The 14,076-nt window shown below is 51.1% G+C and overlaps 1 protein-coding gene across 3 annotated transcripts in view; it reads left to right on the top strand.

Annotated features, from left to right (window-relative positions):
* TMPRSS15 (transmembrane serine protease 15) overlaps positions 1–14,076 on the top strand; it is a 63,454-nt gene that overhangs the window by 13,449 nt on the left and 35,929 nt on the right. For all 3 annotated transcript variants that reach the window (XM_061576797.1, XM_061576798.1, XM_061576796.1), the window contains exons 4-10: positions 219–391; positions 1,224–1,445; positions 4,091–4,207; positions 6,268–6,376; positions 7,576–7,685; positions 10,872–11,015; positions 12,178–12,321. In XM_061576797.1, coding sequence (XP_061432781.1) covers positions 219–391; positions 1,224–1,445; positions 4,091–4,207; positions 6,268–6,376; positions 7,576–7,685; positions 10,872–11,015; positions 12,178–12,321 — 1,019 coding nt within the window. The remainder of the gene's footprint in view (positions 1–218; positions 392–1,223; positions 1,446–4,090; positions 4,208–6,267; positions 6,377–7,575; positions 7,686–10,871; positions 11,016–12,177; positions 12,322–14,076) is intronic.

Below are 14,076 nucleotides of genomic sequence, written 5' to 3'. Positions count from 1 at the left end.
TTACGGGTTATACTTATTGCTGCACCACCTTCTCCTGCAAAGTCTGGCTATACGGCTCCTCCTCGACGCACAAGGGGACGGAGTTCCGGTGATCCACCAACCTTCACTGCTGCCTCCACAGTGCTGGATTACAGCTGCCGCCACGAATAATTGTTGATTATGTGGGCGTGTTGAGTAAATGTAACCGGGAGGTTCTCGCTGTGGGTTTCTCGCTGTAGGAATGGCAGCGTGATCGTGGCCTTTCTGCTCAACTTCCACTCTGCGGTGACGCAGAGTGTCGCCCTGGAGGCACGGAAAGTGCTGATGAACGCCCTGGCCGGTGACGCCGTGAACGCGCAGCACGGCACACTGGGGCGTTTCAGCATCGAGTTGGCGAGCGTTGACATCAGTGGTGAGGCTGAGCAGCGATGTTTACCCAAAATTAACATGTCTTTTGATGTGACATTCTAAACCATAGTTAACACATATCTATAGCAATACAGTTGATAAACAATACGATTATCTGTACAGTACTTGTGTTGACTTTAACATTATCATTATACACCAGTTTCCCCCATTTTCTAGGCACTCTTTAGGCCCAAACATCAGAATTATTCTTCCTTGAGAAAAACCTCGTGTCTCTCCGTCCACACGGTTAATTTCGTCACAAACGTTCTTCCCCTCGTGACCCGTTACGCAATATGGGTTGTACCATTTCAGTGCCATTGATTAGGGGGGTTTATGGGTCAAACCATTCCCGTTTCACACTTATATCGACATAGTATTTACACGAATCTTCAGAACAAATCCCATTTTTCCACAGTTGGATGGGCACAAACATCCCAAGTGCCTTGAGTTTCAGCGAGGCTTTCCTGTGTAAGCAAAGAACACGTTCATATTTGGATAGCTCAGTGATAACAGTTTTTTTTGTTGTGTTGCCTATATTCTCCCCTTTTTGTACGTGGGTTTCATCTGGGTTCTCCAGTTTCCTACCTTAACTAAAAAAATCCTCCCCCCCCCCCCCAATGTAGCTGATCTTGTCCAAAACATGCCAATGCTGATAAATTACCTGCAAATTACTCAGTTACACGCAGCAGCAACATCTTCCCCTGCTGAGAAACACTTGGCAGGAACTTCCCTCCTTAAAGAGAGTGTTGGAACTCTGTGAGGCTTTTCCTACGGAAACAAGCAGAATAGTAATTGTGTTTCATCATGACCCACTGTGTGATTGTCTGTGTGTGCAGTGCCCATCCTGATGACTACCCACACACCCGTCACCATGACGACCACCACTACCCGTATACCCATTACCACGACGACCACCACTATCCACACACCCGTCACCACGACGACCACCACTACCCACACACCCGTCACCACGGCAATCACCGCTACTCACACACCCGTCACCATGACGGCCACCACCACTGCAAGTGACCTCTCATCGGATTCTGTGAGCACGACAGGTGAGTGGCACGTGGGTGGCAAGTGAGTGGCAGGTGAGTGACACGTGAGTGGCACGTGCTAGTCCAAGCTCAGTGACGTCATGGCCCAAATCAGACATATTTTAGGCAATGGCTCATTCCTGAATAGCACAGCGACCGAGGCCACATGCCTTCACAGGCAGTGTGCGATCCGGTATGTTTACGACGTAGACTTGTGGACAGGGCCTCTCTCGGCCTTCCTCGCGAGGCAATCAACGCTTTGGAATCGTGCCCTCTAGATCTGAATGGGATTGCTGCTCGCGCGCACAATTAAAAACTAAACAAAATGGATACCCTGGCACAGCTGGAGTGATTGTTGCATAGTCGGGGAGGGCGTGTGGTAAAGATGCCTTACGTAGGGGCGACAAGGATTTTTCATTAGTCCTGGTGATCACGCGTGGTTTGTCTGTTGAGCTGCAGACACCACCAGCAAGGAGGGTAAATGATCATCACTCGAACTCCGACCATCCTCGCAGCAGCAGCAGCGGTTTTCGGCTGTTGGGGCAAGTGCTGTTAGCGAGTAGCAGCACCCATGAAGGGCGGCACGGCACACGAGAGGGCAGGTGGCCAGCACGACGCCCGGCCGCCTTTGTCTCCCGCCTGGAGATGTTTACACCAAGGCCGTAATTATAATATGTATTGGGGGGGACACATCCCCCCCAATGTTCAAATATGCTCAAAATATCCCCCCCAATATATTGCTATAAAATAGATTTCTGTTTATGTGATCGTGCTTATGGTTGTACTTTATTAATCCCTAATCTCTGCCATTACATACAATAAAACAAGAAAAGGTAAAAAAGAAAAAACAGAGCAATGTAATACAATAAACTATAAGACATTATTGTTAAAAATAAAAAAGTCAATCCTATGTGTTGGTGAATTTTGTAATATTTTAGGCAGGAGATTCGTCTTCAAATTTAGATTTTTTTTCTGGGGGGGGGACCCCAGACCGCCTGGAAGATTTGGTCCCCCTCAATGTTGACTCCATGGCTACGGCCTTGGTTTACACACTGCACCAGGTACTTATTTGAGGCTGAGGCCCAGGACCTGTTCAGACAATCGTCACTGGTGTTGACCGTGAGCGGGGAATCGAGCTGGAGCCGCTGGCTTCGTAGTTCGTCAAGGAGCGAGAACCAACACGGGAACTCCAGCAGCAGCGGCTCAGCCGTCAATCAAAGACAGTCATCGTATCGCCCGCTTTCACGTCCGCTTCTGCGGCCGTCTGGAACGCTCTTTCTTCCGATGTTAGGAAGCTGCTGGAGCTGTGTCCACTTTTAAACCGTCTAGAGCGACAAACTCACTTCTTTGGAACTGCTTCGTGCGTTTGGTTTGTTGTCCTTCCACCCCGCACCTCCGATTAGCGCTGTTGACCACGTACGGTGCGAAAGAAGTTCAACATAGACACATACAGCGAGCAGCAGCAGGGCTTCAGGGTGTCCCATAAGTCTGGAATCATAGAAAAATAATACAAAAAAGGCAATAATAACGCTGTTATTCACAGAACGTGCTCAATTTGTCCAATATTGTTCCTGAATTATCTGGACTCGTTCTTCCTCACTCAGAGACATCTTGGGCCTGCAAAAACAAACACATTTGAATCCGTTATTTTCCCTACGATTCCAGATTCATGGGACACCCTGTAAAGGGGGCGCCAGTCTGCACCTCAACCTGAGCAGGGCTGATGGCGCCATTCCCTGTGAGCTCCAGGGTGAGAAAGGCTTTTTTCTCAACCCACGAAGCACCCTCACCCCATCCCATCCGAGACATTGGGTGAGCAGCTCCTTTCGGTAAGACGGAGCGAGGCCATTCAGAGCCCTACAAAGTCAAATTGAAGTCTCCGATTAGCCCAACCGAGTTGGCTTGTCATCGGCGTGGACATTTAGAGCAGCCAAACACTCCGAACGCGTGGATGTTGATTCTAAATGTAGAGGGGGGGAAACTGAAGGATCTGGAGAAAAATCCACGCCACCACAGGGAGAGAGAAAGACACCGCAAACTCCCAATATACTGCAGGCGTCGGGGTAGGGATTGAACCCACCTCAAATGTGTACCTGGTGTGGTATGTAAGCATCAACACTGGGGAGACAAAGGCAGCCTGGTACGGTGTTGACACACGCCAAAACCCCTCGCGTGCCATGCTTGTCTTAGAGGCCGTCCATTAATAACGTCACGAGATTTTGGACGATTTTTGACGATTTTTGACCCCCCCCCCCCATCGTCACACGGCGTCACAAAAAGTCAGACCCCCCTCAAATATGACGTCACAAAGCTCTGACCCCCTCCCCCTCCCAAAAAAAATAAACATGCTTCAAATCGCTTTAAACTATTGCCATTGTAGTGCGTATTTAATGTGGCGCTGCACTCTGATGTTGTAGGAGAAAACATTTATTAAAAAGTCTATTTAATTAAGTAAAACGTTTATTTATTTAAAGTTGCGCATTTTGATGTGACGTCACATTTCCGACCCACCCCCCTAGGTGCGTGACGTCATTTATGGACGGCCCCTTAACAGTTGATCGCCAAACAGCATGTACCCCCAACAGTCTGTTGACGGCTAACACGGGATCTTTGTCTCCCTGCCACCAACCCCCTCTCACCCGCCTCTACCCCCCCCCCACCCCCAGGCCCGCTGTGTGACCCTTCGAGCTTCTTCCAGTGCAGGGATGGCATCTGCGTGCCGCTCGCCACGCGCTGCGACGGCCTCCGTGACTGCGCCGATGCGGGAGACGAGGAGGGGTGTGGTGAGAACTCCTCTCTCTCCCCTCCTCTCTCTCATCTCTCTCATCTCATCTCTCTCCTCTCCATTTTTTTACGATCAGAGGAAACAAGAAGATGCTCGGTGTAGTCGGCAGTTTTCTTCGTTCATCATTTCGTAATTTTTTTTTTACTTTGCTTTATGTAAACCCCCACCTCTCGATCACTCTCTCGCTCACTCTCTCGGTCACTCTCTCGCTCACTCTCTCGGTCACTCTCTCGGTCACTCTCTCGCTCTCTCTCGTTCTGCACGCAGCCCTTCTCGCAGTCCGACGGCCTCCGACGGGTAGCTCATATCAGCATGCAGAGCTCCCCGTCATCTGCAACCGAGCACACGGCCTCCTCCATCAGCCCACTGCTCCTTGAAGGCCGGTAAGGCGTGGGTCAGCCGCGCATGGCGGAACTCCAGCCACACCCTGGCTCCGACCAGAGCGCGGAAGATGCCAACGCTGCTGGCTGGACGTTTCCCCTCCAGGGCCACCTTCCTCGCCCTGTAAATGGCGAGCTTGGCATAGCCGACGAGCACGTTGACCAGCCCCTGAATATGTTGGGGTCCGTCGCCCTTTTGGTATCCAAAGATGAGGATCGTCGGGGAGAAGTGGAGGCTGAACCTTAGGAGGATGTTTTTGAGGACCTTGAACAACAAGTCCAGGCTCTTGCACTCCACGCATTGGTGCACCACCGTCTCCACTTTACCGCAGAACCGGCACTCTGGGGACGTGTCGGTGAAGGGCGCCAGTGAGGCGTTGGTGGTGATGGTGCCGTGGGCGATGCTCCAGCTGAGGTCGCCGATGCGGTTGTACGTCGGGCTGGAGTAGAGTTGCCTCCAGCGAGGCCTCTCCGGAGAGATGCAGGGCAGGGCTTTACTCCAGGCATGGTCCTTGTGGTTCCTCAGGGTGTCCTGTTGGTGAAACCGGACCATGTAGGAGTAGTGCACCTTCCTCTTTACATTTGCGAAGGCCACCTCCGGTAGGTTTTCCAGCCGGCACAGGTTGTGATCCGCCTTCGCTTGTCGGCATTGGCGATGCAGTGGCACGGCGGAGAGTTCCGGTGGAGGGGGACCGAGAGAGGCCTCGTCATCCCCAACTCCGATGGGGGGCGTTCACCCCGCTGCCACTGAGAAGGCTCTCTTGGCTTCGGCCAGGATCCGGGCAGCCACCCGGAGCGACTGCAGCCCTGTCTTTGCGGCCATGTCTGTTGGTCCGAGCCACCAGCCCCGTGTTCCAGGCTCCACCAGATCTCCCATCCTGGTGAGCCGCGCATTGGTGAGGCGCCTCTCCATGCCGGGAGTGGCAGTGGTGGATGGCAGCTTTGTCTGCGGGTTCCTGAGGATCGGTTCGAACACCAGATCTTCGGCCGATCGCGGTTGGTTCAGCCTCCTGACGACGAGGGAGCTCCATGTCTGCAGGACGCTCCTGTAGAAAGGTGGCAGCTGTCCCAGTGGGAGGCCCTGCAGGTCCAAGTAGAATAGTTGTTTGGAGCACTGCAGACCCCCCAGCTGTTTCAGGAGGAAGGAGGCCATGACGCTCCAGGCCGGTGCAGGAGCGGCGTGCAGGAACTTTTGTGCAGCTGCAGTCTCTCTCCCCTCCTGCCTCGTGATGGGTCCTGTGAGGTCCCCAGGTCCACAATGTGAGCGACAGTGATCACCACGAGTTGGTTGTCTGACGGAGCCGCTCTCCACTGAGCCAGGGCATCACGCAGGGCCCTACACGGAATTTAGCGACTGACATCCCCTTTCATCTGGCCACATTCCTAAGAGGGCATCCCCAATGTTAGCTGTCCCTGCGTGGCACAAGGACATTGTTGGTGGCCAGCTTCTCGGTCAAGAACTTCTCCAGCGTATCGGGATCCTTGGATGAAATGCACGTTGCAAAAGTAAACTATTGTTATTATTATGATGAACCTGTCCTGTGAGCAGAGGGGCATTACTCTGCCAGTAGGGGATGCGATGATTGTTGCCGCGGTCATCCCAATTGAGTCAGTTGTTGTTGTTGTTGTTTGTGTTCAACTGGTACTAGTGTGCATGTTCTCGTGTTTGTGTATTTAGTGTCCAGGTGCGACGACAAGTTCCTCTTGAATGAGACATCGGGAAGCTTCCATTCCAAAAACTTCCCAGACAGCTACCCCATCGGCATCGTGTGCCACTGGATCGTGAGGTGCGTGACTCCGCGCGCGCGACTCCCACCCAGCGGCACAGAAGCGGGAGACGAAGCCTCCGGTGGATACCCGGGTGGCTCAGAGGTCAAAGACACGGAGCCGCCATGAACATATAAATAGAAATATCGCAAATTATAAGTATTAATGACATTTTATTAACTAATTATAATATGTATTATTTCTGAAGCATTGTTCGTACGTGTAGACGATGTGAAGACTTTCACAGCCAAGTTAGGGATAGCAACTTGGAGGTTGGGAACAGGAGGAGGTAGTGATGGGTGGGACACGGTGTGTGCAGGGTGGAGGAGATCAGGGTTAGCAACTTTGGAGGCGTGATATGTGGTGTAGATCACGTTATGGATAAGAGCAGTTACATGTGACAGGAATGCCCCATGTAATAACAATGACCGTATTAATTTGTTTGTAGGCACGTATGTATGTTAAACTTCTTCAGAAGCACCGTGCATAGCCAACCGTGCCAATCGGAGGTGCCCGCCCTCCTAAATGCTGGGGCATCTCGGAGCACTTGACACGTGATGAGGAGTGACTTGCGTCCTCACATCTCAGCGCGTGTGAGAGGGCACCCTCAGTGGCAGCTGTACCTGTGCGACAAAAGATGTCTCAGGAAAGTCTGCCAGTGGGGGGGGGGGGGGGCAATGATTGCTGCTGTGAGGTCTAGCCTAGGGCACCCCCCCCCGGTGGCAGCTGTCCCTGTGTGGCACAAGGTGACTCAGCGCCTGGCCTGCAAGCGGGCACGAGTCGATAAGTAGGGTGACGATGGTTGCTGCTGCTGCATGTGTAATTCCAAGGTGGGGTATATTCTGCGGTGTTGTTTTTCTCACCTGACACATTTGGACCGTGACGTCGGTGCGCAATAACCGTCTCGTTTCGAATGACACCACGGGGTCTAAGGCTTCAGCGGCGAGCGAGGCAGGCGGTGCGTAGTTGTACTCTGCGGTTGACGAGCACCGCGGCATGATAACCAGGACGGGGACTGCCAGATTCCCACTGAAAGCCCCCGCGGTAAACGACAAACGCGCTTACTGCTGGGTCGCAGATTGCATGGCGCATTGTCGCGTGTCGCGGGGTGTCACCGTGCATCACCGCGCATCACCATGTGTAACCACGTGTCACTGCATGTCACCGCACGTCATCACGCGTCACCAGGTGTCACCGCACGTCACCGCGTGTGTCACAGAGCGCCGCAGGGTGAAGCCATCGAGATTCGCTTCGTGGAGTTTAATCTCGAGGCGGAGGGAGCCGTGTTCATCCCCTACGCTGGGCTGGGCAGCGACAAGCAGCGCACCGGTGAGTTGGAAACCCGCCAGCATTATCATCATCAGCAGCAGCATCAGCAGCAGCAGCAGCATCGTCAGCACCATCATCAGCTGCAGTAGCAGCAGCTTAAAACAGCAAATGTAAAATGATAAACTCGCAAGCAGTGTGCGACTGTGGTCATCCAGAAACAGATCGCACAACGTATAACAACGCAATGCCCCGACCCACAAATATGAAGAAGCAAACATCACAGCGATAATGATGATGTACTGCTACTCCGCTACTGCTCCTACTGACGCGGTTGTCTGGGCTTGACCACCTGAATGTGAAATTGTTGTCGTCTCTGCGTCTACATCGGCCGTACGGAAGAAGCAGCATCATCATTATCATTACTGGCAGCAGTGGCAGCAGTGTCGGAGTCATCGTCAGCGTTATCATCGGCATCATCATGAACAGCAGCGGCAACATCGTCATAAACAAAAAAAATGCAAACCGAGCGGAAATTAAACGTGGAGGGCGTTTTTTTTGTAGACGCTGGAGACGTTTGTGAAGGCGATCGTTCCACTCCGTACAGCGGAGAGATGCAATAGCCGAGGCGTGTAGCCACTGGACTATGTCCGGTGGTGTTTGCGGCGTCCCTATCTTTGCAATTCCTGATACGGCCTACAAGCCCGGGTGTGGTAAGTGTGTGACCGCATTGACTCGCTGGTATGCGACTGATAGGTGAGATGATTGTGGAGTGTAATTCCCGGCAAAGTGAGATTGCCAAAGCTATCTAAACATGGCCTCGGACTTTGAGGGGTTGATGTCTAGGTTGTTTAGCATGAGCCGGTGCTGTAGACCTCACGTACATTCTGAGAGTGAGTTTATTGTGCAAGGGAGTTTGCGAGCTTGCTTGCCAGCGATAGCCTACCCATCAACCAAGACTTCACCAATGTCCCTTGCTGGCAACTCGAGTCCCAGCCCCCCTTCTGGGATCGCGCTGCTGCTGTCACCATCCCAGAGTCCCACGCAGATCTGGAAGAACGCCGATCGTGAACAGAGTGGAACAACGCGGACGTCCAGGATAAACGCCTCCTGATCAGGGACCCGAACATCGTCGCACATCCTGGCTTTGACATTCCCCCTCAGAGACACACCAGCGGTGGAACCATCAGCCGCATCAGGACATCAACAACAGGCCGATGCACACATCTCCTTCACGAATAGACAGTTAAAGTCACCAGTCACAGTAGCGTGATTGTAACCACGCAACCCAAGCTATGGACCATACAGTAAACCCATAAAGACACACAGAGATCGATAGAGACACACAAAGATCTATAGAGACACGCAGAGAGCCATAGAGACGCACAGATATCCATAGAGACACACAGAGATCCATAACGACACACAAGAGATCCATGGAGACACACGGAGATCCATAGAGACACACAGAGATCCATAGAGACACACAGAGATCCATAGAGACACACGGAGATCCATAGAGATACACGGCGATCCATAGAGATACACAGAGATCCATAGAGACACACGGAGATCCATAGAGACACATGGAGATCCATAGAGACACACAGATATCCATAGAGGCACACAGAGATCCATAGAGACACACAGAGATCCATAGAGACACAGAGATATATAGAGACACATAAAGATCTATATAGATACGCAGGGATCCATAGAGATGCATTAAAGAAGCAGGTCAGTGTGATTTTAGCCGTGCAACCCAAGATATGGACCCATATACCAAACCACTGTAGTCTGCGCTCTTTCAATGGAGGAGGAGCAACAGCAAAACGACACCGTGGCGAGATGTTAACTACCTCGCCTGGTATACATGAAGTCGTGGGTTAGATCTTGACGCATGCTGTATATTCCAAGTTTGCGTGTCTCTCTCCCCGTGGTCGCGTGGAATTTTCTCCAGAAACGCGCGTTCATAGTATTTGGGTGTTCTACATTTCCACGTGATGATGAGCCACTTGGTTGAGGTATCATTTGTGGCCAGGTAGCTTCTGAAACAAGAGCTAAATAGCTCAGTGGGCCTTACCTGGCAAAACAAAAAAAATGTTTATAGTTTGTAATAAACACGAACTCTGTCTTTCCTGAAGCCCTCTTGTTGTGGCCAGCAGCAACAGACCTCCACATTTGCGTTTAGCTACTGAACACAATGCCACATGCAAGAGTATAATTTATGGAAAATGTGCACATTTAACTGGTTTAAACACGTCTTTTTTGTCAAACTGTTTAACCATTACCAAATCTTCCAAAACCAAGTTGAACCGGTTCAACCTGAACACGTGCCACAACCAATTATGCCGACTATCCGGTGATTGAGCAGCACAACTCACAAAACCACGACAGCGAGCGACTCAGCAAGGACAGCCACGCCAAGCCCCAGGACTCCTATCGGGGAGGTCCTGCTACATGGGGACGTTTGGACAATACGGGGTCACACTGTGCGTTAATCAGAATCAGTATTTATACTGGAGGAATGCGATGAGCTAAAAAGCTCTTTTCACAGATGTCCAGTTAGGGGCACGGGGTAATAACGTTGCAAAACACTATAGTCGTGCAAAGTACAAGAACAGTAAACAAATCACCCAAACACATAAAAGGCATAAAGTCTGCATTAACCATATATACGTGTGGCAAAACATGCAAACAAACATGGCTCTGATAATATTTGGCATTGGCTTTGAAACTGATTGGCCTATACCAGAGACAGCAGCCTTCTCCATGGCCTTGCCTCGCCACCATCGTTCGACCAGAGAACGCCAAAAGGCGACCAATATAAAGACAACGCAAGTCACCGGGAACACTCCCAGCTCGTGTCGAGCTGTTATATCTGTGGGATACATTTTGCCGTGTTGAGGGTGAGTAGGCCTCCTCTGAATTGGTGGATTGGGCAGACGTCTAGGATGTGGTGCATGGTTTTCTCCACCCACAGGCACATAGGGGGCTTGGTCTTATACCCCATCGGTGGAGGTTGACGAGGAATGGGCCATGACCAGTCCTGATCCTGTTGAGGATATACCACTCCTTCCTGAGGAAGTTGAAACTAGGTGGCTGGTGTGTGGGGGTATGGCACTGTGAGTAGTGTATTATTGAGTGGTATGTTAGTGTGAGTCTTGTTGTATTGAGCGGTGTGGTACTGCGCTGAGTGGCGTTGCACTCACCACTGTTCTGCTGCCGTGTGTGTGCTGCGCGGAGCAGAGCGCTACACGGGCTTCGCCGACCCGGGCTCCGTGCGCATCCTCCACAGCGACGCCACCATCGTCTTCTCCTCGCTGGAGGGCAACGTCCCCAACCAGGGCTTCAACGCCACCTACACCATATTCCGGCTGGACGTCCTCACTGGTCGGTAACTGTCACTGCCACCAATCAATCCCAAGTGTGAATCAGTGAATGTGGCTGCTACCTGTCCCAGGTTTGAACCGGTGACTGTGGCTGTCACCCGTCCCAAGTTTGACGTGGACAGTCCAGGGGCATGGCCTCTATGTTTGGGCGGCAGCAATTGATTTGCGGTTTGATACACTCGGTATTGGCGCCGTCATTCTTTACAGTGCAGTGCGATGATCACGCGGGAAGGCGCCACACTGCTGCGTTTCACAGCCAGAGTCTGCGCTAGTTTCACAGGAAGGGCGTGATGATTGCTCATGTACTGTATGTATGTATGTTGGAACTTCTTTCGTATCGTACATCGCCAACCATTCTAATCGGAGGTGCACTGGAAGGACAACAAACACGTAACATGGGTAATGTGCAGCTCAACTATTTTTTTCAGTATTGGGATGTCTGGCCAATACCCGTGACATTGTGCGTGTGTATTCTCAGCTGTGGGAGGAAACCAGCGAACATGGAGAAAACCCACGAAAAATGGGTGGGGGGGGGATATATATAAAAACTCTACACATTCACTCACACACTCAAACTATCAAGCACTAACACACACGCTGCACAACAGGGGGGAGTGAACATACAAACTCTGCACATTCACTCACACTATAAAATATAAAAAAGACAAAGATCCCCCGTATAGCCTTAACAGATTGTAGGGGGCAAGTGCTGTTAGCGAGCACCTATAAAGGCCGGCACGGCACTCGAGGGGGTGGGTGGCCAACACCACGCCCGGCCGCCTTTGTCTCCCTAGTGACGATATTTACACATTGCACCAGGTACTCATTTGAAGCTGAGTCGACCTAGGGGAGGCCCAGGACCGGTTCAGATAATCGTCACTGGTGTTGGTCGTGAGCGGGAAACGAACCCGTGTCGTCAGGTTCAATTCCCAGCGCGCTAACCGCGACACTACCGCTCCCCACACTATCAAGCACTTGCACACACACTGCACAACAAACAGGGGGTAGAGAACATGCAAACTGCACGCGGAAAGGCGCCCGAGTCGGGAATCGAACCCGGGCCCCTGCCCGGGTTCCATGAGGCACGAGTGTTATGCCACTGCACGGGCACCCTGCATGACTCATGCGCGTGATCAATTGAACCTCCCCAACCTACTCCATAGATTACCAGAAGATAAACTGCACCTTTGAGGACGGCCTGTGCTACTGGCAGCAGCTGGTGCCCCAGGACAACAAATGGAACCGGCAGACCCGGCCGGGGTTCCCCGGCTTCGCTGGACCCCCACAGGACCACACCACAGGCGCAGGTTCACAAACCCCTCTTTCTCCCGCTCGGCTGCCCGACTCCCCTCTCTCGCGTGCTTTAGCAAAAGCAAATTCGCGGAATCGATCGCAGCTCATCTTCCGCTCGCTCTACTCCTGCACGCAGAGAACCATCTGCTGTCCTTGCGACTGGTGACGTGTTCATGAGCTAGAATGCCCCAATGTCCGAGGTCTGTTCGCCACGACAAGAGGGCTTCAGCAAAGATAGAGAGAGAGATATTATTTGGGTCTTTCGGTAAAGTCACGTAGATAGGTTCAAAGAAAATAAAACAAACTACGACGTTTCGATCTGAAGGCGTTTCGATCTGAAGGCAAAATGTTTATAAAGGTTTGGGGATGGGCGGCATACAGGGTCATGGGCAGTGCACCACTGCCAATGCAGCAACAATGACAATGCCGCACTACTGCCAACGCAGCAGCTATGTTAATGTGAGATATTAGGACGTTAATGTAAGATTGCAGAGCTTCCGCCACGTCGGCGCACAAGGTGGCTGTGTTAGTGTGATAACTTTTTTTTTACCTGTTAATATAAAGTCAGAGAGCCTAAAATAACAATTAACATCGGAAGGTAGGATGGAAACATCACAGCCAGTTATGAATTAAACTGGTTAAGAACGTCCTTCCAATGATTGCTCAGTTTGTACCCATCTTCTCGGTTGAAATTGTGTCCGTGTTTATATATCTGGATGGCTTTATGAACGAATCTTTGTTGATAGCCAGTGGGTTTGCAAAGTACCTTCGTCTTGAAGAAACACATTTCGTGTGAGCTCACCGCATTAAATCAATGATCAGCCACAGCAGAGGTATTGGTCCTCCCGTGTTTCAGATCTGCCTTATGTTCACGAACACGGTCCGAGACATGTCGCTTAGTTTCCCAAATGTAACTACTGCTGCAGACACAGCTTATTTATTTTGTAGACGCCGGAGTATTGCCTGTCAGGGAGCACATCCTTCAGAGATGGGATCAGATCACGAATTATATGTGCTGTGTTAAATCGAACCTGGATCGTGTGTTTGCTCATTATTTTGGATATATTTTTGATGACTCCTGCTATGTATTGCAAGGTGATGGTTTTGATTGGGTCCTCAGATGGTTCTTTCCCAACCGTTGGGGTGATAGCTTTACGGATTGTGTAGTCTGAATATCCATTCATCTTGAGGGCTTGGTGTACATGTTTCGGTTCACTGGCTAGGTGATGATGGTCGAAAATACATCGAGCTCTATGGTGTAGAGTTTTTATGAGGGAATTCTTCTGGGATGGATGGTGGTGGGAGTCAGGTTTTAGGTAGGCATCCGTATGGGTGGCTTTCCTTTAGACAGTGTCCAATTGAGCCATCTGGTCTCTTTTCGATTAAAACATCCAAGAATGGTAACTTTCCATCCTTTTCCACCTCCATGGTGAATTTGATGGCTGGGTATATGGAATAGATGTGGCTGAGCAATTGGTTCAGAGCTGATCAGCCATATGGCCAGATGATGAACGTGTCATCTACGTAACAATCCGTAAGAAAGATCAAGAAAGCACTTAACAAGGCAAGGGATGACAATAAAATGGCGAGAGGGAACAAGATGGAGGAGAGAAAAAAAATTCATAACTCAAGCAAAACAACACAACACACAGGGACATTCCCATCAGCGGAATCTTAAGCATTTAGACCGAGTTCGCGACGACGGAGACGGTCTTCATCTCCTTCACAGGGGGTGTGCACACCACTGGAACCCCCAGAGAAGTAGGTTG

The sequence above is a fragment of the Lethenteron reissneri genome, chromosome 62 (assembly GCF_015708825.2).
Source record: "Lethenteron reissneri isolate LAM-NWPU_2019-01 chromosome 62, ASM1570882v1, whole genome shotgun sequence".
In the NCBI taxonomy this organism is placed as follows: Eukaryota; Metazoa; Chordata; class Hyperoartia; order Petromyzontiformes; family Petromyzontidae; genus Lethenteron; species Lethenteron reissneri.
This window is presented reverse-complemented; position numbering and strand designations above follow the sequence as displayed.